At 33.6% G+C, this 25,688-nt stretch overlaps 3 protein-coding genes across 4 annotated transcripts; 1 reads left to right on the plus strand and 2 right to left on the minus strand.

Moving 5' to 3' along the window:
- Nucleotides 1-654: 654 nt before the first annotated feature.
- Nucleotides 655-1,447, minus strand: LOC147385320 (small ribosomal subunit protein eS30z/eS30y/eS30x). The gene is made up of 3 exons (XM_086424427.1): nucleotides 1,294-1,447; nucleotides 1,057-1,194; nucleotides 655-948 (listed from the first exon to the last, which is right to left on the minus strand). The coding sequence occupies exons 1-3, from the start codon at nucleotides 1,295-1,297 to the stop codon at nucleotides 902-904; spliced, it is 189 nt and encodes a 62-aa protein (XP_086280553.1). The 5' UTR covers nucleotides 1,298-1,447; the 3' UTR covers nucleotides 655-901.
- Nucleotides 1,448-4,375: 2,928 nt separating this feature from the next.
- Nucleotides 4,376-12,189, minus strand: APK3 (adenosine-5'-phosphosulfate (APS) kinase 3). Of its 2 annotated transcripts, XM_086423048.1 has the most exons (7): nucleotides 11,757-12,184; nucleotides 10,675-10,826; nucleotides 8,152-8,301; nucleotides 7,445-7,563; nucleotides 7,275-7,359; nucleotides 5,617-5,663; nucleotides 4,376-4,725 (listed from the first exon to the last, which is right to left on the minus strand). In XM_086423048.1, exons 2-7 carry the CDS (start codon nucleotides 10,799-10,801, stop codon nucleotides 4,627-4,629), a joined length of 627 nt encoding a protein of 208 aa, XP_086279174.1. In that variant the 5' UTR covers nucleotides 10,802-10,826; nucleotides 11,757-12,184; the 3' UTR covers nucleotides 4,376-4,626. The 2 variants fall into 2 exon arrangements, with proteins under 2 accessions (XP_086279174.1, XP_086279175.1); XM_086423049.1 differs by lacking the exon at nucleotides 5,617-5,663 and having other exon boundaries at nucleotides 11,757-12,189.
- Nucleotides 12,190-14,870: 2,681 nt separating this feature from the next.
- LOC147385322 (Chaperone DnaJ-domain superfamily protein) lies at nucleotides 14,871-18,978 on the plus strand. The gene is made up of 3 exons (XM_086423724.1): nucleotides 14,871-15,336; nucleotides 18,021-18,089; nucleotides 18,212-18,978. The coding sequence occupies exons 1-3, from the start codon at nucleotides 15,076-15,078 to the stop codon at nucleotides 18,827-18,829; spliced, it is 948 nt and encodes a 315-aa protein (XP_086279850.1). The 5' UTR covers nucleotides 14,871-15,075; the 3' UTR covers nucleotides 18,830-18,978.
- The last annotated feature ends 6,710 nt before the right edge of the window (nucleotides 18,979-25,688 follow it).

Raw genomic sequence — 25,688 nt, forward strand, 5'->3', positions numbered from 1 at the left:
CCGTCTCCGCTCACAGGTGTCACGTGCTCATATATCGTGCCCCAGTTCGACCTAACGACCCTATTATATTCATAGTTGCGCCTTCCCCATAAGATCGGGTTTTTTGGGTAAATGGTTGTCAACATGAGATATCAAAGTGCTAGATTTGTGTAGGTCATGGGTTCAAGTCTCTCCTTGAAGGAATTTTCCACCCTTATGGGAGGGGGGGAGTGTTGAGTGTTGAGTTATCCGCCTCCACTCCCGGTTATAACGTGCTCACGGATCATGCCCCATTTTTACCTATGATCCTCTTCTATTCATAGTTGCGCCTTTCTCGTAAGATCTGTCTTTTGGGCTAAATGATTGTCAACAGAAACAATGGTGGTCATGGGCGGTGAGCTGACATGGTGGTGGTAATGATGATGGTCGTTTGTTTGGGTGGAGGGGATTCAAAGACAAAGGATGGCGTGGGAAATTGAAGAGGAAAAGGGGCCTCACAGTTTCTCTCGAAAATCACCTTGTCATCTGAAAACAGGTATGTTGTTTTTCAGTTTCTAGGGTTTTTTTCTTATTATTATTATTTATAAGAAATCATTGTTTTTCCCTGAAAAAACAACAGATTTCTTCGGTCTTGCAAATTCACATTTCAAATTACATTTCTTTTACAAAACAAACTGAGACAGAAGTAAAACATAAACTAATTTAACTCTAATAAAATTCAAATTTTGGGTTAATTATACTGCCCACAATCCAAAGAAAAAAAATTGTATAAAAGCATCACAAGGGTTCAACTTCAAACTAATTAAGTCAAAATCTAAGAACAACGTAATCCATCATAAAAAGAAAAAGAAAAAAAAAAAAAGCACAAAAAACGGGAATCAAGAAAACAATACGCCTGTCATACATCGAACTTGATCTACTTCTATTTCTCCGAAGAATTGGGTCCTCTTTTCTTTCCAAATCCAACAACTGGTTCACATTAGAAGAACAAAAACGAGTGGGAATTATGAAGAACCCAACAAAGAAAATTATCAGAAATCAAAATCTGGAAATAATAATAAAGAAAGAAAAGATTACCAGCAGTAACAAAGCGCCTATTGTACTGCATCCTCTTGTGAGCTCTTCCTCTGGGTTTCTTCTTCTTGTCTTGTTTCGCCACCTTTGGCGTCTGTCCTCTAACTTTCCCTGCTCGAGCTAGAGATCCATGAACCTTACCTGCAAACCTCACAAAAACAATAAAACGGAATTAATATAGAAAATTGGGTATTTTTAACATGAATTTGCAGGTGAAGAGACCAAAAGATCAGATCTTACCCATGATTTAGTTGCAGAGAGAGTGATGGAGGCTGGTCGTTCGTGCTTGCTGTGGTCTCTTGCCTTTTGAGAATTCTCTCTACAATTGGGGAAAATTCAGTGTGTTAGGGTTAAGATTTAAGAACAACTTGAGTGGGCTTGAAATGGGTTGTATTGAAGTCGGGTTTAGATCCAAAATCCATATCTGACCATGTTGGAATCAGACCCGTGCTTAATCAGTAAAGAAACTGATGACATGCAACGCTTGACTTCGGTCTCATATAATTGACAGATGATAAATGACCTAAATGATCTCATCTTCCGCCTGTATCCAAATTGCGTTTCTTCCCAAACCAATCATCCTAAACTTGGATTTGTTGAACCCATCAATGGTATTTGTTAGATTAATCTTTTGAAAATTCATTGATAGAGAGCGTCAAGTGAGCATCTTCTCTCTTTTTAAGATGTCATGCTCCCGATTTAGGATCTAGATTTTTCTAAATCTCGATGATGGAACGAAAAAAAAAAATCAAAATGAAGATCTTCAAAGTAAAATTACGATATAAATTCTTCCAAATAAATTCAACAAAATTTCTTTTAAAAATTTTATTAATGAAATTTTTCACTTATATAAGTATACATGTGTAATCAAAATTCATATATTTTTTGCATTCTTACCTCTGTTTTTTTTTTTTTTTTAATTAACACTCTACAAAAATTATTACGAAAATCAAATTGTTAAAAAAATTGATTTTCTAGTTACACTAACTCAAATTCATTTATTTTTTATTACACAATTTTAAAATATAAAAAAAACACATATAAAACGAATTATTCTTCAATTCGATGCGTGAATTTTGAATTTAAATTAATAATAAATTTGAAACTAACTATCAAAATTAAAATAAAATATATTTCACTGAAAATTATACTACGAATTTGAAATTATAAGTTTCTTATATTCACAATTAGATTTTAAGAGTCCCTATGACATTAAAATGATTTTTCTAGTTGATTTTCTCGGCGTTTCGACAAAATAATCCGGTGACTAAATAGATCTCAACGTCGTGAATATTTTATTTTTCAATGTCAGATTTTAATTCACATCCGAGATATGTTTAAATCTCGATCGAAGACAACACATACGAACTACCCACTCGTCTCTGATTTTGTTTCTCTTTCATGGGAAATAAATGAACATTAACTTGTATTATAATATATTATATTATAATTTATAGAATTAATATACCTGTATTAACACATTATAACTTATAATATATTATAATATTATATTACATAATATATAATATAATATAATAATATTTATATTTATATTAATTACATCTTACACCTTTAACACTTCAATAATTTTAAAATCTATCCATCTTATATAAATAATTATAATTAAACCTAATTTTAAACAAGTAATTTATTTTAATATTTTAATAATAAAATAATAATAATAATAATTAAATAATATATATATATTTTTATATATTTTCTTTTATTCATCATGTTCTTTACATTAGATCAATTTGAACTGTGTACCTCGATTTTTGGAAATTCCTCACAAATTTTTTTTTTTATTAATCAAAATACCCCTTATACCTTAAGTTTTATTGATGAAATAAATATTTTCATAACTTCTTAAATTCATATTTAAGCGTGTTTACAGTCTAAACTATGTTTTTGATGACTCAACGGTAACATCCATTTGATAAAAAAACTTCTTATAAAATTTTGAATTTTATCTTTTTTGACTAAATATTTTAATTCTTCAATCATAATTATGATAATGTTTTTCGAATTATATATTTCTTTTGTCAAATTCTCTTTATAACAAATTTATATTTTATGTCGCAATATTACAATTTGTTTTTAATATATATATTTAAACTTAATAGGAAAATAAGTTAATATAGTTGATTTAATTTTTCGATATATGTAATAAAATTTGATGACGTTACACAAGATCCCTATTCATAGAGGGAAAGTGACATGTACAAACAGACATGTATCAAAAGAACTTAATCTGTAATTTAAAATAATGATTAAAGGGTTTTTTAATATTGTAATCTTCAAAACTGACAAATGTGATTCTAGAGTTGTGGATTGCACTTTTCATTATTTTTTATGAAAATGACCGTGATCATATTAAATTTAAATATAAAGTAGGGGCATTTATGAGATAAATTTTTTGTGTCGAACCACTTCTACTCCGCCGCCTCTTGTTACAATAGTAAAGATGAAGGTCATCTCCTAAGGCTTGATGCAATAAAACAGAAGAAAGGTTTATTCAATGCAAGATTAAGCTTGAAAAATATAGTAAATAAGTTATGAGGATTTGTGATCCAAAAATTATTTATTTATTAATTTTTTTTTGCTAGACAAGCAAAGGATTGGCGGTGGAAGTGCCATCCAAGCTAAGTTGGTAGAGGCATGTGGAGTATTGATCCCATAACCTAGGTTTGAATCATGTTAAACCCACCTTCCCGTTTACTACTAACTACCATGCTTGCCAAACCTGAATAAACTGGTGGGGATCATTGCAACTTCAAATTCGGAATCAACAACCCCTTTGGGAAGTAAGGGTGTAAATAGAGTGCATGTACTTTAACAAATTACAATATTTAAGCTAAGTCTGAACATAATGAAAGTTGTTGAAAAACCATAGCACAAGCAAGAATCTGTGATGGACTTTGACAAATAATAGGCACCTTCATAAAATTTAATTAAAATTAGATCCAAGCAGGGATGATCTCAACACTTCGAACACCCCACCAGCGAGTCAGCAATCACATCCCATTCCTGCCCTCCATCCCCGAAGGCACACACACAAACACAAAGAAACTCAGATAATTTTATTTTTTTTGATGGGTAAGCTGGACTTGAATCCACGACCTCAAAGTTGTTTTGCAATGTGTCAAGCCAACTGAGCTATGGGTCTAAGCCCAAGAAATTCAGATAATTGATTCGGTTCAATCACCAGGAGTCAGATAATGTTATTCTCTGACAGATTTTCAAAGCAATGTTAACAAATAACTAAAAATGGCACTAATTCAGATGCAATATGAGAAAAAACTAATAAAGTAAAACACATTAATGGGAAAATGCCCAATAGCTCAGGAGCTCATATGGAATTGTCAACTTGACTGTCAGGTTCAATACAAGGGATGACACAACACACTAGTTGAGTTGCGTGGAAGTATCATCCCGAGAGTATACGTTAAATCATTTAAAGTTAACTAACGACAATAAAACTATTGAAGCACACAGGATCGGAGACCATGATTATTGTGATCTACAATTAAAAATAACATATTGAATGAGAAGACTAGATGCAGATGGACATCACTACTCGTGTAGAAATCCTTTGTCGTCCAAGTATGACACAACTTCACTTGCCATGGCAACTGGAGTGGGACAAATGCCATCCTTTTCTTGTATTTCTATCTGAAAATAAAATAAAATAAAAACCTTAGTTCAATATATAAGAAGCAAAATCAAGAAAATGGTTGAAAGGTCAAGTTAAAGCAACAAATCATATAAATAAGAAGTTTAGACCAATAATTAAAAAAATTGGGTCTTTACTCGATAACATTTTTATTCTGGGGTTTGATTTGGCAATTTCAGTGATGAACTCCCCACAATCTTGCTTCTTTAATAATTAACATATTGGAATTTTTTTAAACTTCGTCTACCATCACCCAAAACTTAAGCATTTGTACATATTTATCATTTTTAATGATTTTTCTCGTAATTATATACATGTGACTGTTCTACAAATAGTATTGGATTAAAGAAAGGAATAGATTTTTCATGAGTTCATTAGATAGGGATAGGGATAAATTGGACTTCATCATGAAAATGTAATAGTAGCCCAGATAGGTGATAAATTAAGAGAAAATTGATTGAGATGGTTTGTAATTTGTTCATAAGCAATGAAAGTTGATTACAGCCTCGGTCAGAAGGAAGGTGCAAGTTGAAGGTTATAAAAAAGCAAGACGAAGAACAAAACAAAACATGGACTGAGGTAGTAAAAGTGGGTACGAAAACACTTGAACTAAGAAAAGGCTTTGATGATGGTGGTAGGGCAGAACACAGTCCAATTATGAGTGAGAGAGCGAAGGGGGGGAGGGCGTCTTCTTTGGCACAATGGAGGACTGGAATTCTGAGGATTAATGTCATAAAAGTTCCTAAACTATTGCTTGGGTTCCCCGCCAAGAGAGGCCCAACCATCAAGATCTAATGACCGTGGACTCTGCCACAATCCCAAATTGGAATGTTTCCATCTTAATATATGTGTGAATTCCACTTAGCATGCATGGTTTAATGATCCCATACCTCACAATTCAAGGGTGGTTCATATGGATCATCTATCCCAGTAAAACCTGCAATGAATTATAAAATGCAGCATTCATCTTATGCTTCAAAACCAAAATGTATACATAAAAAAGGATAGAAGGATAATCCAGATCAAAGCAAAAAAAAAAAAAATGGCAAAATAGCAAATAAAAGAACAAATTACAAGTCATGGTTCAACAATTTCTTGAAGCCAATAAAACCATAACACCAGTAATACAACAATATCAAATCCCCATCCAATTCTCATTATCCATTAACCACCCTAGTTTTATTAATTGTTTGTTTCTCTACAAAGGGGTCTGCTGTTGTGAAACAAATTGATCTGAAAATCTGCTAGCTTTCTAACTTCTATAAGGGTGTGAGGATGCAAAAAGTGCAAGAGTGGACTTTAGAAGTACAATACAAAAGACGACCCAAAGACCCTTCTGTAGCCAAACTTCCACTCCATCAATAGGAAAAATATCTTTCAAGAAGTTACTTTTACCAGGAGGGAATCGATTGGAGACTAGCCCCTAAAAGTAATTGATCTGTTGGAAAAGTGTAGCCCCAACTGAGCTCCAAGGAAATTCTCAAAGGTAATCGGGAAGAAGCCAGAGGCTGTAAATATCAGAGAATGTAACATTATACGAATCATTAAGTTTTGTCCCACGATGATTAGTGCAAGTTTGCACATGTCATTTTTTCTGAAAAGTATGCGGTACTTTTCCTCCCTTTCCATTTTCTTAATCTAGAAAAATATTATTAAATAGCCTGGTTAATGAGCACAACCTAATTTTTTCCACACTTCCAAACCTAAATTGGAATACCATTTGGGTCTACAACATTTTCTATCTTCGTCTGAGCAATATATTATTACACTTCTATAACATTAATACTACAATAGCTTAATAAATGTTCTATGATGCTTGCAAGAGTAGTGTTTCCTTGTAGTTCTATAACTTAATACTTTCTTTGTTTCCTTCATAAAAAAAACTAATATTTTTCAATGCTTTAAATGATCCCAGATCGTTAACAAGCTTGAAAGATAAATTTACCCTTTGAATACCAAAAATCTTCTTTTGTCACTCTTCTAAATCAACTAGTCATTTCATCCCACATCATCAGACTTTTTGTATCTAAACTCCATTTTCTTCCTTTATCAGTTTTTTTTTTTCTAAAAGATGTAAGATTATCTCATTTTAGATTCCACCACCTAATTTTGAGGCACTATTATTTCTAATCCTTCACTTCCGCCTCAAAAGACAAACCAACAACCGCTAATTGCGTGGTATCGCTCTCTCCCAGTCTAACCATATAATCTGCGTATGTGAAATGTTTTTTTCCTACTTAGAAGAAAAACTGTCTTTATAGTTTGTACAAGTTACACTATTAAAAGTCCATTGTTTAAACATCTCTTGTTTAAAGTATGTATTTCCTAATATCAGATGATATGAAACAGAAAACTCAAGGGTTGTAACCCCCCCCTCTCCTCTTGGTACGCAGAAACATGACTTGACTGAAGATACGGTTCAATATAATCAAATGGCAAAATAGATGGAGTCGATCATATCTAGGTCTTTAACTCCCAAAGTTTAGTTAGATCTTCCAGACCCAATTGTTATTTTCTGGCACTAATAAGATAGGTTTCTAGACCACACCTTTGATCTTTCCTGCACGTGCAAGCTTGTACAGGCCTTTTGCGTCCCTTTTCTCACACACTTCTAGAGGCATGTTCATGAAAACCTGTTGAAGAGAGTAGTTGTTGATGTTTCAGTTTCAAGAAACTATCAATGAAATTATTGTAACAAGTATCAATGAAGATCCTTGCCTCAATAAAACTTGCATCTGGCAACAGTGCACGGCAAGCATCCCGATCTCTTCTATATGGAGATATCAGACTAGCAATACAGATTAAACCAGCATCTGCAAAGAGCTTTGCTACTTCCCCTAAAATTAAATGAACAGTTAACTAATAAACTATGCTAACAAAAGAAAATCATTCACAAATAAACATGGACACCCACATAGAAGACAGAGACTTTTTTTTTTTTGCTAGGGGAAGACAAAAGTGACTTGTCTTTACTTTAAAGGTAAAACAGATTGTCATACATGCCTAAGATATTAACATCCTTATCTAAGATAATTATAACCGTTGGTTCAAACAATTTTCTGACCATTTTTAATAATTGTTCTGAACTCCCAAAGGACTCAGATAGATCAGATGGTCATGGATCATCCAGCAGGATCAATAGCTAGGAAATCCCCTATGTTGGACTCATCATGGTAGGTTTTTAATTGCCCTTCATGTGTGCCAATTGTATGGTACAGATGATAGGATACTTCTTCCTATCTTTACACATGTCTTCTTGTATACTTGGCATTTATTTAATAATATATCTCCTAGTAAACTGTATGGGCATGTTTGCAATGCTAGTTTGCCTGCATGCGCCCATCTCTCCTTTACAAAAATTAATTTCTAGAACACTTCGCTTGGCTTAAATAATGAAAAATCACTCTCTATAAAGGTATACATACCAACCCTGCGTATATTTTCTGCACGATCTTCTGCTTTGAAACCAAGGTTCTTGTTCAGTCCATGCCTAAGGTTGTCACCATCAAGGATGTAGGAAAGCTTTCCTCTAGTATGCAATTCTCTGCCTACTGAGCATGCTAATGTGCTTTTCCCTGAACAAGTTGGACAGAGTCCAAAGTAAGCGGTGCAACCACGATTAAAGCATGTTAAGTGGCATTCTAATTATTTGCAAGATTTGAGAAACATCTAAAAATATAATAACAGTCATTAAAGGAGGGAGGGGTATAAAGATGAGGTCTCAAGTGGCTTCTATATGTTTCTACAGATATTGAAACAGTTCTGTTCAAGAAGACTCGTAATGGATCTTAGCTATCTTAGGAATAACGACTTCACTATTTTGTAGGGCTTGGATCCATAGCTCGGTTGATATATTGCAATGCAACTTTGAGATCTTAGGTTCAGGTCCGGCTTACCCATTAAAAAAATCAACGTTTGTAAATTTTCTCAGTAATTATTTCATGGAAGGCCACATAAGTGTAACGACCTCACTTCTTTTATGCAAGCAACCCATATACTTCGTATTCACTGCAAGTCTCATTAAGAGTATTCTTCAGTTTTGCATCTCAACTTCATTTCTGAGATTTCTCACTTCTTTCATCCTCCCCTGTCTTGAATCTTCTCTTTGCAAGAGAATTGGGCAAACTCTTTTTCATTTAGGGTATATTTGTTTACTGGAAAAATCCATAAGAAAATAGTTTGACAGTATTTGATTGCACATGGAAAATCAGATTCTAGCAAAATACTGATCAGAATTGGGTAGCATTCTATGTGAAAATTAGCCTTAAAATTTTCCACAATCATGGGCAAATCACATTTTCCAATCAACAATTTCTCAGAAAATGCAAGCAAATCTTTTTCTAGGAAATTTGATTTTTTTCCAAGGATATTCCAAGCAAACAAAAACATTTTGGGTGTGCTTGATTGCATGGAAAGTCATTCTTCATGAATTTGAAATCCATAGAAAAAATTGAAGTGGAAAATGGGTAGGGTGGGATAATCAAATTCCTCTATTTGATTGTATTTAGGAAATACCAAAGGAAAAAAAATAGAGGGGGGCAGAGGCAGGAAGGAGGAGGAGAAAGAAGAAGAAGAACAAGAAGAAGAGAGAGAGGGGGGGGGGGGGGGGGAGGGTGGCCGGAGACAATGGCGACCATGATGGTAGTGGTGGTGGAGATGAAGAATAAAGTGGTTGGGGTTTTGATTTGGGGGTGGATTTCATTTTCTCATGGGTATAAGAGAAAAAAATGAAATTTAGTATTTGTTGGATTTTTGGATGAGGGTGGAAATTAATTTTCCATGGAAAAATGAAATCAAACATATGAAGAATCCCCTGTTACCTGAAAAATGATTTTCCAACCCATTTTCCATGCCCAATTAAACACACCCTCATTCGTCTTCAGTTTTAGTAAGTCATGCTCATTATTAGTTTTATCCTTTGGAGTAGCTAAATTTATGTGGATAAGATATAGCAAACAACTCATATTTTGAAAGTTGATTTCATCAGATTTTTTCTTTTCAAATTTTTATGTAAAGTAAAACTATAGTAAAACACTTCCAACTAAAGGAAAGGTGAAAGCCATGTTTCATAATACATAAGCCTGTTTTAATACATCTGAACTTTTTCCTTCTATTCACTATTTTCTCAAGCTCATTGGTCATTCAAAACTTCAATTAGAAATATAATGATCCCTGAAGTAATAACTAAAGCATACTCAACTAAACCACAATTGCTGCAGACAGACAAATTACTTCCATTCTTCTAGAGGGAGAACAAGTGCACCACCAGACAATATTAAGATCTTCTCGGAAGCTCAGCCTTCATAACAGGTTGAACCCCTGAGAGAGGGATATAGAGGGGACACATTCTTGGCCGTACTGGCGTTCCTACCCCGAGAGAACTTACTACCTCGATTGGGGAAAATATAGTAAACTATTCTACAATAAATTGTGTGTCTCCAAAGGCTCAACCCGTAAGAACCTAACTAGCCTCTCATTCCAAGTCATCATCTACAACCATACACACATACCTTCAAACTAATCAACCACCCGCAAAACCAGAGAAACAAATCATTTGACCTAACCTCAACACAAATCAAAGTACTAAAGGAGAATATGAGAAGGAAAAGGAAGAGGAAGAAAATTGTTGATTGTACTATGAAGATCAACTAGAATCTATTTTTTGCCTATAGAATTGTTATTGTGATAGATTTTACAAGTTAGTCCACGGATAAAGGTAAAGGGGAATAAAAAGATAACACTACTATAAAATGGACAAGTCATTACAAATTGAAATAGGATGATGAAGCATTGGCATAGACCACTAGATGCGTATGGTTTTACCCATCACTAGCTTATCCAATATTCAAAGGAGCATATTCATTAAAAATAATAATTAACTCAATAAGTTACTTTGTACCTCGCTGTAAATGCTATAGGAAGAGTTAGAAAATAATTCAACAACAAACCTGATCCACTAAGACCCGTAATCCAAACCACACATCCCTTTTGCTGTAATAATTTCTCCCTGTCATGTTTCCCAACAGGACATTCATGCCAGAAAATATTTGTCGAATTCCCCACAATAGAAGACATCAGACAAATGTTTCTTCTTTCCCCTCTACAAATAATATTCATTCAAAAATTAGAAATAGTAATCCTGAGATAGAAAAGTCTGATTTACAATTCTCACCTTCCTATTCATAAAAGGAGATGAATTGTTGAAAAGGAGAAAAAGGGCGTTTGCTCCCAAAATTTAAAATTAAAATATTCTCAACCATGATAATGATGTAGTTGTCAGAATAAATATAAATAATATTATCAAAAATATTGAATTACAAAGCTCATCAAATCTTTAATGGGGTCTTAAAAAAAAAATCCAAGATAATTCTATGGTCAAGAGGTCAAATGTCGAATTTAGGAATTTGGGGTGGGATTGATCAGGGATCTTAAGAGTGGTGTTCAAGGGATATCTTCCACATTCCGCAAATTCCGAAAAAACATTTTAAATTTGAATAGTAGTGAGCATACTACACAAAACATGCTCTGCGAAGTACAACATAATCGTAACCTCCCCATGAATAAACCTTTCAAATGCTTCATTGGGTTAATCAGAATTTTATTATTCAGCGTTATTTATTATTATTATTTTTGATGATCAAAGCTGTTTCCAATCAGGGCCCAGAAACTAATAAAAAACAACAAAGCCATTTCAAAAGAAGATAAAGGTAACCAAAGACCCGAATTGGTCAGAATGTCACCTTCATTGACAAAGACATCCTTATATGAAATGAACCTTATTCCAATATTGGGGTTGGTACTTGAATCCTATTTTGCCATTTTTCAGATCCAACTTAGGAGATTTCACATAATTTTTACAACTAGCAATGCAATGAAAAACTACTATAATTTCTTTAGATTTCAATGGTTTTTTTTTTCTCTCCCCAAACTCCAAATAGATGGTTTTTTTCTTCTAATAAACAAATAACAAAATAAAAAAACTCTAACTCAAAATCACATATTTCAAATTAGATAAAGAATAACAAAATACCTGAGAGAGAGAAAACCCCAGAAATCTTGGTTTATTTGTTTGTTTTGTAGGGGGTTCTTGGTTCACACGCGGAAACGAAGACACAGTTTCAAAGAAAAAATGTGAGGTGTAAAGCGGGATTTTAATGATTCATCCCCATAAATTTCGACAAGTCCAGACCATAAGTAAGAGAGAGAGAGAGAGATCACGGATGAATGAAGACGGAAAGTATGGGTTTGTGTGGTTTTGAATGTGGACTGCTTTTGTTTCGAGAGGGTATAATATGGGTCGGTGTGGTTTTGAATGTGGACGGTTTTTATTTGATTGGTGGAAGATGCGTATTACGCTGGATCTTACAGTTTGAAACTGATGGACAATGAAACACTTGACCTCAAGTGTTGTTTTTCTTAGAGTTACTCCAATTCCATCGTCATCAATATCCTCATCTTCAACGAAAGGGCGGAGCCATAATTTTGCTCATGTGGGGCAATCAAGAGTAGAAAAAATTTGTGAGGAAAATTAATACTGAAAAAATAATAATAAATTTGTGAGGAAAATTAATACTGAAAAAATAATAATTGTTGGGGGCAATTACGAGTGGAAAAAAAAATTGTGAGAGCAATAGTAGCAAATTTTTCTTTATCTGCAGCTAAACTTTGTCGCGTACATTAATCCATAAAATTTGAATACTCTTGTGGGGGCATTCGCCCCCATAACCCCCACTTTAAATCTGCCCCTGTTTTTTCACTTGTATCTCGAGGAAAGTGTTTATGATTTTCATATTCTTTCACATCGGGGTGTGCCATGTGAGGTTCAATCTTGAGGTCATTTCAACATTATTCCTTATATTTATATAAGAGTGTGTCGATATCAAGAACCATGTTACTACTTTGAAAAATATAAGAATCGTGATAATCTAACTTACTCACGTGGCATATTCAATCGACACTCCTGAGGTGAAAAGTTCAAGAACCATAGATCCACTCTTCTTGGGATACAAAATCGCATATTTTTAAATTGGAAAATACAGTTTTGCGTCTTGATAAAATCATATCTATGGTTTTCGAACCTATGACGTTAAGGATGTCGATTGAGTATGTCAAGTGGATAAGTCAAATCATCACGACTCAAAACATAAATATCTAAAATATTTATCAAACCATGGTGGAACATATCTTTTCAAAAAGGCACAACCTACAATGATGTATGATGCTAATAGACGGAGAGCTTAAGGACTCATCTTTTTTTGCACACCATCTACAAAGAAGATGAGAAAGAGAGAAAAAAAAAAACATATTTTGAAATACTTTATCTATGAATCGAGTGTGGGTGCTGTATGTAATTATGGTTGGTAGCATGGGCCAACGAAAAGCTTTCTCATTATCATTACCGTATGAAAATACTGAGTCAAGTCACACACATTATTAGAATATTAAAGTAATAAACTCCATGTGTTATCCTAGTTGGAAGGACTCGGTTTGTATGATACGTGGTATCGAGTGGTCATCTCCTTGAGAAAAGATCAGGAAAATAGTAAGAGGATCCTCACGAATCACAACAAAATATTTTCTTAAGATCTTAGGATTATAGTTATATATATATATATATATATATTCTCATATCAAATTGGAAAGTATTTTAATTATGAAGAATTTTAATACAACACGTAATTAAAAAGATAAAGGTGGAAAGATCCTACTCACATAAAGATAACGAATATTTACAAGATTTTACCCATAAATGATACTAGAAGGGGAGGGGAGGGGAGACTCCACAAGTCTATTAAAATATCACAATCAACACAAAACTAAGAAACTTTTTTACTCGTTATTCATACTCAATCTTTTTATTATTCTTGTTAATTTGATTGTTGAATTGTTTCAATCAGAAAAAATCATGCGAATTTATTACTTTGTGTATGAGTCAGAAAGGACTTTTTCATCAAGATTTTAGTATGAGGTGAGATTTTTTTTTTTTTTGTGGGGGGGGGGGAGACTCCACGAGTCTATAAAAATATCATAATCAACACAAAACTAAGAGACTTTTTTACTCATTCTCTATACTCAATCTTAATTTGATCGTTGGAGTGTTTCAATCAGAAAAAACCATCCGAATTTATTATTTTTTGCATGAGTCAGAAAGGACTTCTTCATCAAGATTTTAGTATGAGGTGAGAGGGAGGGAGACTCCATGAGTCTATAAAAATATCATAATCAACACAAAATTAAGAAACTTTTTTACTCGTTCTCTACACTTAATCTTTATTATTCATGCTAATTTGATTGTTGGAGTATTTTAATTGGAAAAAATCATTTAAATTTATTACTTTTTGCATGAATCAGAAAAAGACTTCTTCATCGAGATTTTAGTACAAGGTGAGATAATTCTTTTTTACATACAAATGGATTTTTAGAGAGAGAATTTCTTACCCTCCAACTACTTCTTTCAAAATTATAGAACTTAACGAGTTTTTTTTTTACGAAGAGTTGCATTCATAGAAGGACTTTTAAATCTATTATTTATCATAATTAAATATTGAAATCAAATTCATTTCATCTCTACCTTGTTTGGTTTTGAAACTCGATGAATTCAGAATCTATTGCCAGTCGTAATCAATCGAATCATGAATCAAAGGTTATGTATCTACAAGTTAAATAAAGCACATAACCTTTAATGTAGATTGAAATATGATAACTAGCCATTCTTCAAATATCTACTAAACCAATATCTACAAAACCAGTAAGTGGAGATGATTCTGTCCATTCACCTACAATACTTTCTTTTTTTTGTTTTATGAGTCGTGATAGTCTGGCGCCCCCTTCTGATATATGCCCCATCACAGAATTGTAGATCATTTGGCAAAAATTACACTTTTTGTTTAGACTTCTATAAATTATTGAGCTATCTATTTATTTATTTTTCAACTCTAAAAGAGAACAACTAATGCAACAAGGCATTCTCATTTCTAAGGCATCAATTATCACATCATTTGGATTAATGTATAATTAATCTTCATCTTTAATTCTCTAACAATATTCAAACGACCATTAATTTAATTTAGATAACGTTAAAGCTTCATTTTGTAAGCTCAAACTTAGTCCAGTGGACTCAAACAAGATTTCACTAAGTGGGGACCATCAGAAATCAGAATCAACGGCTGGAACTTGGAAGACGGTTTCCCACGGTCCACCCTACAATAGCGTAAACATCCTCTATGAATCAGAGAGTGAGAGTGAGAGAGAGAAAGAGGAACGATAGGTAACTTATCAAAAAAAAAAAAAAAGAGAGGAACGATAGGTAGGCGTAGGGGAGATAGGGTGGGGAGAGGAATGCCCGAAAAATGCAGGCATACCTCTTAGTGGGCCCAAGCTCCATCGACGGTTGTGGTGGAGTTTCAGCTGGCATCAGAGGAATCCAGTTGGTGGGCCCAAGAATCTTGTACCAGAGATGGAATCGTCGGACCCAACAAAATCGGTCCGGCGGCGTAGTAGTAGCATCGGCAGCAATCAACCGCGAGCAGGACCACTACACTGTGTTGGGCATCTCATCAACTGCTTCTTCTGCTGATATCAAAAGGGCTTACCGTCTTCTCGCCCGAAAGGTTCCTACTAACCCTAGAAGTCCATTTTTTTTATTATTATATTTTTTTGGGTTTGTTTTTGGTAGATTTATCGATCATAAATTCAGGAATTATTAATGGGTTTTGGTGGATTTGTGGACTTAACACGGATAATTGAATATATTTGTTATTAGTTCTTGTCATGGTAACAAAGCTAAAATTTCTAAATATATGTGGAGATTTTATTTTTGATTTTTGATTTTTGATTTTTTTTATATATAAATATTAGTTAACAGTTTATAATTTTACAATTAAAGGATTTTGGGGTAAGAGTTGAAATTATTGAAGGGTTTTGATGATGTGTAGCGATATACTCATTTGGCGAGTTACCTCTTTCACTGCATCAATAACACAAGCTTGGACACTATCATTCCTCTATATTGAATGATAAAGAGGAAGCAATGTTACTTTTGTTTGAGAGAACTCGCTGAATGAGTATTTCATTTATACATAGTGGAATCTTGAACATGTCGGTTTTTGTGGTTATGACATCATATTGTTATTATTCATTATGTTTCGAAAACAACTTGATCAGTTCCTTTAGTAGTAATGGAGAGGGTACTCATTTTTGGTATGTAAAATGGCATCCCTTATGATGAAAATTTTCTAGACCATTTGCAATAGGACTTAAGCCTTGATCCGAATGCCGATTCTACATTTTGATTCGCTACATTTGATGGGCACTCCATTCTCCTAGTTCTCCGGACTTTGGACATCATGGCTAATGATAAGTTCTTTGTGTGATCAATATAGAAAGCTAGTGGACTGGATGCCTTAGGCGCTTGTTGGACAAAAATTTCCCCTCTCAAATGCAATGTCTCAAAGCACAGTTTTATCAGTTGGTTTTGAACTCGAGATGGCCATGGTATTTATTTTTTATTTTTTATAGGTATGGCCATGGTATTTTGGATGTATCTTGATGCGTTTTCTGTTAGAGATGCCCAATACACACAAAATTTTTGTTCGACTACCAATATCCTCATCAAAGCAAGTCAAGTTACTATCAACATATATCCTCTTTGGTCAACAATCTCCCTTGGGTTTACAGAAACTTTAGAGAAATCAAAATACGATAATAAAAAATAAGGGCAGTAATGCATCTAAGCAAGTCATACCTTCGGACCAAGCAAATTCACTCTCAAGCATTGACTAGATATCTGAATCTACTTTTTTCGGTCATTTGAATGTTGAGGCTGGCCTTAATTTGGAGAGATCATAGGCAGTCTGGTCTTAGTTTGGCCCTTGGCTAGCAATCCATTGCCAAATATGGATGTTTTAATTCATCTAGAAGTGCTACTTCTGGGATTCTAATTTGATACCACGTTATTTCATGAGTTTCAAATTATCAACTAATATCATATTTTAGGGGGGGAAAAGCTGTGGAGTATATAAATGGGAAAGTTGTTTGGTTGTGGTCAGTTAGAAATACCTTATTTATTCCAGTATGGACCTAATCAGTCTTTTTTATATTTGTATAGATTATAGGATAGAGAGAGGAAAAATGGATTTTGTTTCTTTTGATTTTCTTAGTGATCCTTGTATCGTCAAGGAGCATATCAATGGATGTTGTTTTTGGTCAGTCCACATCAGCACCTGTGACAGCCACAAGAGTGCATGGCTAGCCAGGCATGCAACCCAGTGACATGCAGGTGTGCCACCCATGGGTAGCACAAATACATCATTGGAGACTAATTGCTTGCCAAACAACAATTACCTGCACAACTGTATCTAAGGGCTCATTGAGAGCAACATTGCTTCCAACCAAAGTGCTTCTATAGAATCTTTTCTCTTTGAATCACTTCTATAAGAATCAAGATTGTGTTATTAGACTTTTGGTGACAATATCTATGAATTGCTTTTGGGATCTGGAAGTACTGTTGGTTTTTTGGAAAAAAATAAATTTTGAATACTAAATTGTGTTTGAATGGCCATAATGCACTTCAAATTGCATGTGGAGCATTATGTTATAATAATATTGGATATTCTAGAGAGAGAAGAATATGGGATGCAAACACAAACTGTTGGTGATGAGGTTGCTGTCACAAGAGAAAGAGATGCAGAAATGGATGTAAAACCCTAAAACCGTTGGAGACTATGGGAGGATAGATAAAGTAGGGACATCTTTTTAGGAGTTCTGGAAATTAGGGTTTGGACAAACCGTCTTTTCCACTTTTAAGAAATAAAGTTTGGGTAGTTTGGGGAATATCAATAGATATGGGGTGGGGTTGGCAAGAACATTTTTTTACACATTCATTTGGCATACCAGCCGACTTCCTGCAAACATGGGAAACCAGAAGCTGGTCCGAGTAACTTTTGATTAGGGTTAGGTCATATTAGTCTTAATTGTCATGCGGGAATTTCATTTTTCTCAATTTCCTTTTTTAAACTTAATTTACACGTTCGAATTATACAAGTTTATGCAGCTCTCACATTTCGCCTTCACTATGTCGTTTTTTTTCCTATTCTTTTTATTTTAAACATGATGGGTGAGCAGGTCTTGAACTCATGACCTTAACGCTTAAAGTTGCATTGTAATATGTCAATCATTCTTGTTACAAGGTCCCATTGAGAGCAATGCTAGCAAGCTACCACTCATTGTCGCCGTTCTGAACTCTTCTCTGACAACGCTAACACTACTATTATTTTTGTTCTAATGGTGATTACAGTTTCATCCTGATGTTAGCAAGGATTCACAAGCTGGTGAGGTGTTCAAGAGCATTCGACTTGCTTATGATGTGAGCATCCTTAATGATCTTCTTAGTGTTATGTTGACTGCCAAGTTTGGATTCGAGAGCTAGATATCAAATTTATAGGAACAAAATTACAATAATTCTCTCTCTTTTGCTATCTCCAACAGGTTCTCTCTAATGAAGAAACAAGGGCTCAGTATGATTATGCACTTAAATTTCAGGAAGATTCAGACAGACCATGGAAACAAAACTGGACCAATGAGCCCGAATATGAGGAAGAGATAAATCTATATAGATGGGCTGAATTGAGACGAAAAATTTGGCATGAGAACTACTGGCGACAATATGAGGCCACAAAAGAGAATTCTTCTTCATTTGTTGAAACAGAGGATATTTATGAAGAAGAAACCTCAGATGATGTGCGAGGGCCCTTCAGCGAAGTGCTGAGATTTGCATTCTTAACTCTGTTTCTAACACAGACCCTTGGATCTCAAGTCTCTCTCACGCTGTGTAGCTTGACTGCTATGTTCGACAAGAAGTTGGATGCCGGATATAAGTTGGGGTATTTAATTGCATGGGTTTTGGGTGGTAGAGGAGGAATATTGCTTACGTTGTGTTTGTTGTTTGCAAGTTGGCTATGTGGTAAAACCAGCAGTAGCCATGTCGCTCTCATCGTGGTAGCCATGTGGGTTAGTATGAATCTCTCGAGATACGCTCCACTTCCTCAAGGTGCACTTATTACATTATTGTACATGTCTATTAAGCTGCAAGGTGATTTAAGCTAATAAGTTTATAACTTTATTTTTTCGTTTACACGAAAAAGCAAAACAAGTTAATGACTTTGTTTTTTTTTCCTTAGGGTGTAATATTTGTTGTAAATCTATGTTAAGTACAAGTTGATTTAAGTTCAAGGTGTTTTTTTTTTCCTCTTGCATGAATTAGGATAAATCTGAACTTGATTCTTACATTCTTTGTATCGATCAAAAAAAAAATTCTTACACTCTTTGTAGTTGTTGAATTTAGGCACTCTTCAGATGGATAAGAAACCCACTCAGCCATGGGCCTGTTCTTGAAGCCCATATTGGGGAATTTTTTTTTTTTGCTAGTCCAATGGCTGGAAATCTCTAAGAAAACTGATTTTTGGTGTGTTGGCCAACCAAGGCCAGATGTGTAGTGTAGACCATGGTTTTAAATCTCGTCTGTGACGGGACTCATCCGAGTTGTCTCGGTATCGTCCACCAACGAGATGACTTGACAAGTCATCTCACAGACATGTTTTGTTCTAAGTGTAAGGCAATTTTTTTTTAAATTTCATATGAGACAGATTCAAATAAATCGGATATCTCATCTGAGATGATTCGGTGTCGTTCATAGGTAAGACAAGACATCAAAACGAGTTTTAAAACCATGGTGTAGAGTGTAGACAGGTTGGTTAGTGGGTTTTTTTTTTATATCCATAGTGCCAAATTGTAAGTCATTCTCCATGTAAAAGTTGATGAGAAAGACAAAATTATAACTATATTCTTTTATATTAGGCTTTTTTTTTTTTTCAACTTCAAAATCATTTCTCAAAAAATTGATATTTACAAGCCTAGTATGAAAGCAAAGAAAAATTCTTGAAATTTTTTTATTTAAAGGAAAAAAATTTCTATTTTGGATGCACACCCACCAAAAGTACAGGGAATTTCATGAAAGTTAATAATTCATAGAGGCAACACTAATGTTTTTATGCAAAAAAGGCCTTTCTTAATATGCAAAGGACCTGTTTGGAAATATTTCCACATTTGTTCTTGACTGTCTTGATTTCAATATTGAACTGGTTCTAGGATTTAATTGTTTGAAGAAAAGGCCTTAACCTAATTTTTAATTTTGGCTCTTATTTGAACTGATTCTACAATTGCACATAGCATCAAAGTGAGGTAAAGAGTACTATTAGGGTTTGGAAGGAGTCTAGATCACAAGTGAAGAATGCCAATTTTGTTAACATGTGCCCTAAGGGCACACTGTATGTGAACAAAACTATCTCACAACATTCTATACCCACCTCACTATCGTTTTAATGGGCGAATTGCCCGACTCTTAGAACATACAACAGTCTCAAGTGACCAAGAGCAGACATCGAAGTGCCTAACATTTCCGTCCATATTGGGGAAGATCAGCCTATTATCCCTAAAGTAACTTTTATCTTGAGAGATGACCCTTCCACTTGGCATCGTCGGATCACTAAATCTGATAATTATCATCACAACTCAACAGGTGAATCTTGATCGAGCTTCCTTTTGCCTTTGCCATCGAGGGTCAATTTTAACTAGCCTTTTTTATTATTATTATTATTATTATTATTTATTTGACTTTAACCAACTCAAGAAGTGGCACCTTCAAAAAATTGGATTTTAAATTCTCATATACTAGTTTTATAACTCTTCAAAATGTTCTCTTTATCAAATAAGGGGTTTGTTAACGTGTGCAGTGCAATAATACACTTTAGATATAGGTCTTTTTTTTATACCGAAAATGCCTTTAAAAAATCATTTTTTTACCAAAATATTCTTAAGATACTTATTCCCAAGGAGTATTTATTGATCTATAAGAGCACACACTAAGAAAACCCATCAAATAAAAATCATTAATAAACAAATTTTCAAAAAATGTTGTTATTGCCACACCAACTTTTCCTAACACCACACCAACTATGTGCAATTCTTTGTTGATTTATATAGGAATTAGCATGGTATTACTAAAAGTTAGTGTGTGCCAATAGTTGTTCTCTGAAAAAACAGAATGATTGTTGACATCCTATATATATCATATCATATATATGCTTTTATTATTATATTGTTAAAAATGGTATTAATATGACAATAGAAATATACTCATGGCAATATAAATAAAAAGAGCTGTCATTGGCACCCCAACTTTAACTTATTACACTCCAATTAAAAATAAAGAAAATTGGATTTTTCTCAAAACGTACGTAACTTATGTCCAAATTCTGGTTTCGATACACTATTCGTTTCAATTCTCAAAATATGTTTTACCAGTGAATTCATCACTTTTATAATCAATGATTCGTTGGTAAATTATCAATGAGATCGTTGATAAGGTAAAATTGCTGCTATTTTATTAACGAATTCGTAGATTATAAAAGTGAAAAATTCACGAATTTATAAATTATAGAAGTGACAAATTCACTATAAAAACATTATTTGGGAATTAAAATGAAGAGTGTACCGAAATAAAAAAGTCATCATATTCAACACACAAAATGAAGATTTACCCAAGAAAATAAATGAATGATTGACAGTAAAAGTTAAGTTGCCATTAGAAGCTCTCTCTCTCTTCAAGATTTTCAATTTTTAGATCTAGGATTTTACATGAGCCTAATCATAATTGTAAACAACTACTGGAATTGTTTGAACGCGTGTTAAGATGTTGAGATTATAATTTGAGTCAAACCTTTGTAACATTTGAAAAGTGTGTTTTAATCATTGATTGGGATATAATAAATGAAAGTTGGGGTGCCAATAACAGTTCTAAAAAATCCGGAAAGAGAAAAGAAGCTTCCCACGGCACGGCAGGGTAGGAAACAGACACACTTGACACTTCCAGTGCCTCGTGACGCATTTTGTTTTGTGTGGGTGATGAGTGAGACATGGCATACAAAGGTGAAGTCACTACCTTCGCCTAACGTAAGCCATAATGTGCATAGTCAAGAAGCTTTTTCTAGTCGGAGATTTAGATATTAAGTTTTAGGCAGTAGTGGGAGGGGATGTCATATGGGTTTCCTCTTTTATTTCTCATACGTTTTTAGGTTTTAGAGTCATTTAAACAAAACCCCTCCAAGTTTTGGGGAATATTTAAGACACTTCTTAAAAATTTAAAACTAAGTGTACATCCCTTGATTATGGTCTTCAGTGAGTGATTTAAAGAAAATGACCCCAAGGCCCACGTCATAAAAATCTAGCCAAAAACTTATGATTCTTTCTCTAAAAAATAGTCAATCTTCAAACTATTCAATCTCCTGGAGAATACCCTTAATTTAAAAAAAAAAAAAAAATCCTCAAAAAACTATTATCTTCTATTTTTCCAAAAATCCTATTTTATTCTTAATTTTTGAAAGATTAAAAATGATAAAACTTCATGTATAACCCATTAGGGGTAGGCTAAGATGGTAAGGCACGATTAGATTTGCTCCCCAGGTTGTAATTTCGAATTTTTATATGCCCCTTCAAGTAAAGTGGCTACTTACCTGATATAACATGTGACAGGGTGAGATGATGTGTGCACCCCAGGTAGACCAGTCTCACCTAAAGTGGGGATACTCCTTAGGCTACCAAAAAAAAAAAAAAAACCCTCATGTATAAGATTGAGTTTAAAAAAATTAACCTTAAAACTTAAAGATGATAAGTTTTTAAGAGAAAAATTAAGATTTTTTTTTATATATACTAGAGTTTGATGATAAGGTCATTTGAGTTATTTTTTATAAATTTTTCAGAGAAGATTAAGGTACAGGGGGATCTCAAATATTCGTTAAAACTTACGGGACCTATTTTAAATGACCATAGTTTTAACGACAATAAGGGGTGGGATGTTTTAGTGGAATCCAATCAGCAACCTCATTCTAAGAAAAGAAAAGCACAATATTCCAAAGCCTCGGGGACCATCATTTTATTCTAAAAACCACTTTGATGGTTTGATTGATTCTCTCTTTTAGAAAAATAAAAGAAAGATCAACTAGACTTGGATTTCTATAAGGAGGTGTTATTGTCATGTTTACAGGTCTTGTTAGTGGTATCATGTAGTGTGTGTAACTTTATGTTGCATGGATAAGTACAAAATTTACTAATGGAGAATAAAATACATACAGTTGAATCTTCAAAGAGATTCCAATCGGATGACACTTTTTTAGATTCCTCTTAGTGATTTGACCCTAATTTAATGTGTGGGACCTAAGTGGTTAGGGTTAAGTTTTAAGGGTGATTTAGATATACCCCTCCACATGTACATATTGATGGATATTTGAGAAAAGCACCTTGGGTTTTCAAGCCAATGACTTGACCCCTGACTTCAATCTTATCTTAGAGATTTATTAAAATAACCTAAATGCCCTCATCTTCAACCTCTAGTTAAAAACCCTTAGTTTTTTTTTTTTTTTCCCAAAATTAGGAATCATCAAGTTCTTCAACCCCTATCATAAATTATTTTTGATCTATTGAACTTCATTTTCAACCTTCTCTTAACTTCGATTCAAAATTCCGTCATCTTCTCATTAAATTTTTTTTTTTTTTACTTGTTCTTGATATTTGAAGATTTAAGTAGATAGAATCCTAAGACTACAAAGGAAGGTAAAATATTTTGTGAAGTTTAAATTGGAAAGAATCTTAGGGTTTTTATTTTGATTCTTTTATAACGGGATTCTGGACCCGTGGGCCCGACAAGCGAGGCAAGATACTGGCCTCTTCGAGCATCATATCTTGCTCAAATCCCTTGAACACATGCAATACCCCACAAACATACATACTAGATAAGCAGGGATAAATCCCTATGAATGGTCAACGAAAAGGCTTGAACTCTAGACATCTCCCTATTTAGAGGGATGACTTGGCCATTCATGGGTTAAGAACCTTAAGGTTGAAGAGTAAAATAAAATTTTTACCTAGAAGATAGATGGGTTTCGAAAAGAAAAACCCACAATTTTTTTTTCTTTTATTATAAGTTGAAGATGAGAGAATTTAGGTCATTTTACATTAGTATATTAGAGAAGTCAAAGATCATCAAGTTGTCTCACCAATTTGAAAATGCATAGGTAATTCAAATATTTACTAAAGAATAATGATACATTGACTCCCCTTCTGACAAACTATCCTCACACGATTGTGCATAGAACTATAGATTTTTTTTCCTAGGATATACAATTGCACATATTTATGTGGATGTGTAGTTGTGTATCCTAAGGAAAAATCTATGGTTCTATGCACAGTAATGTGGGGAGAGTTTGTAAGAGGAGCGAGTTAGAAAATTACAACTCTTTACTAAAACGTGTAGGGGTATTTAAAAATCATCAAAGTTTTATTAATCTTTTATTAATTGTGGTTGGGGGTGGGGTTGGTCATACTTTAGATCAATGGGTCTACTTTTCATATTTATATTTCGGACAACGCCAAATGCATTGTCCTTACCACTCATAATTTTACTTTCCTCATACACAATCGTACACACTTACATCAAGATGATATGATAGTAGAGTTTGATCATTGGAAAAACTTTTCTCAAAAAGAAAATAAAACAAAAAATACTAAAAATAATCTTTGAATCGAATCTTAAACACTCCATAATTTATCTCCTTATAAAAATCCCATCACACCACACAATCTTGAGGTGTTAGAAAGAGCCCAAGATTGCCCAACTCTTCAAAAGCAAAGCCATACATACAAGAAACAATGACAAATGTGAAAAAAGAATAAGAAATGAAATTATATTTCTAGAGAGAAGTTATGATAAAACAATTTATATATAAACCAACATGACAAGTAGGATTCGAGTTACATTAAAATAATAAAATCAAATTATTAATCACAAACATTTAAATTCTTAGATGTATATATATATATATATATATATATATATATATATATATATATATATATATAATAAAATATGACGATTGTCCTCTTCCTTTTTCTCAAACTTTATCCCCCTATAAGAAGGAATTGGAATTTAATTATGTCATAATTCTCATGGACAACTTTTGACTTTATTGTTTTTTCTCTTATCCCCTTCCCAAGAATATTCCTTAAATTTTATATCATTTACTCTTCTACCCCTCTTTCAATAATACATCTTGTACTTTATGTTTTATTTTTGGAAAATGCTAGCGTGACTACGTTTCACACTGTGCTGACTCAGAGGTATGCACGAAACCATAAATGCGTTTTCTCTTCTTTCCTTCCCAAGAATACCCTTCAACTTTATATCGTTTCTTTTTCTACCTTTTTTGCAAGAATACGTCTTGTACTTTATGTTTTATTCTTGGAAAATGCTAGAGTGACTATGTTACATACCGCATTTCACTCTGTGCTGGCGTGGAGGTGGGCACATAACCATATATGTTTTGCCTCTTCTACCCTTTAACTGCAAAGAGGGTGACCATGTATATTAGGATGGAAAATCCTTTTTTTTTTAAGTCCTGCTACGTTGACTTTCAACAACACTACATTCAATATTGTGTTTACATACAATCATCAATTTTCCTCGCGTGTATAACACTTGCATCTCGTGTAAAAACATATATAGTTCTATGAACATCATATCTCAACAAAGTGTCGAAGGCAGTGTTGGAGGAAGTCAATTTAGCATTTTTCATATAAAAAATTAGGACATCATCTATCTCCCATTAAGAGGTGTTGGGATTTTTTAACTTAATTACTTTTTTGTTGTTTTCTCTTTTCAAGAATATCCCTCCAAATTTATTGCCTTTATGTTTCTATCCCAATTTTTCAATAACATGTTTTCAATTTTTTATTTTGCCATTCATTTTCTATCCATTTTTTTATAATATTCACCACTTTTATTATCTTTCCTCCCTCTCCCCAAACCTTAAAGTGGATGTTTGTGTTGTTAAGTACAGAAAATTTCTAATCTATA

Source organism: Akebia trifoliata, chromosome 14, assembly GCF_017979445.1.
Source record: "Akebia trifoliata isolate Shusen 1 chromosome 14, ASM1797944v1, whole genome shotgun sequence".
NCBI lineage: Eukaryota > Viridiplantae > Streptophyta > Magnoliopsida > Ranunculales > Lardizabalaceae > Akebia > Akebia trifoliata.

What these genes read in the sequence shown, in the direction of transcription:
- LOC147385322 (XM_086423724.1), top strand. Translation starts at nt 15,076, where the DNA reads ATGCAGGCATACCTCTTAGTGGGCCCAAGCTCCATCGACGGTTGTGGT. An exon ending in ACCGTCTTCTCGCCCGAAAG is followed by an intron (nt 15,337 to 18,020) that starts GTTCCTACTAAC and finishes TGGTGATTACAG; the next exon opens with TTTCATCCTGATGTTAGCAA. An exon ending in GCATTCGACTTGCTTATGAT is followed by an intron (nt 18,090 to 18,211) that starts GTGAGCATCCTT and finishes TATCTCCAACAG; the next exon opens with GTTCTCTCTAATGAAGAAAC.
- APK3 (XM_086423048.1), bottom strand. Translation starts at nt 10,801, where the DNA reads ATGTCTTCTATTGTGGGGAATTCGACAAATATTTTCTGGCATGAATGT. An exon ending in TACGGGTCTTAGTGGATCAG is followed by an intron (nt 8,302 to 10,674) that starts GTTTGTTGTTGA and finishes CAACTTGTTCAG; the next exon opens with GGAAAAGCACATTAGCATGC. An exon ending in ACGTGCAGGAAAGATCAAAG is followed by an intron (nt 5,664 to 7,274) that starts GTGTGGTCTAGA and finishes AATTCATTGCAG; the next exon opens with GTTTTACTGGGATAGATGAT.
- LOC147385320 (XM_086424427.1), bottom strand. An exon ending in TAGGCGCTTTGTTACTGCTG is followed by an intron (nt 949 to 1,056) that starts GTAATCTTTTCT and finishes AATGTGAACCAG; the next exon opens with TTGTTGGATTTGGAAAGAAA.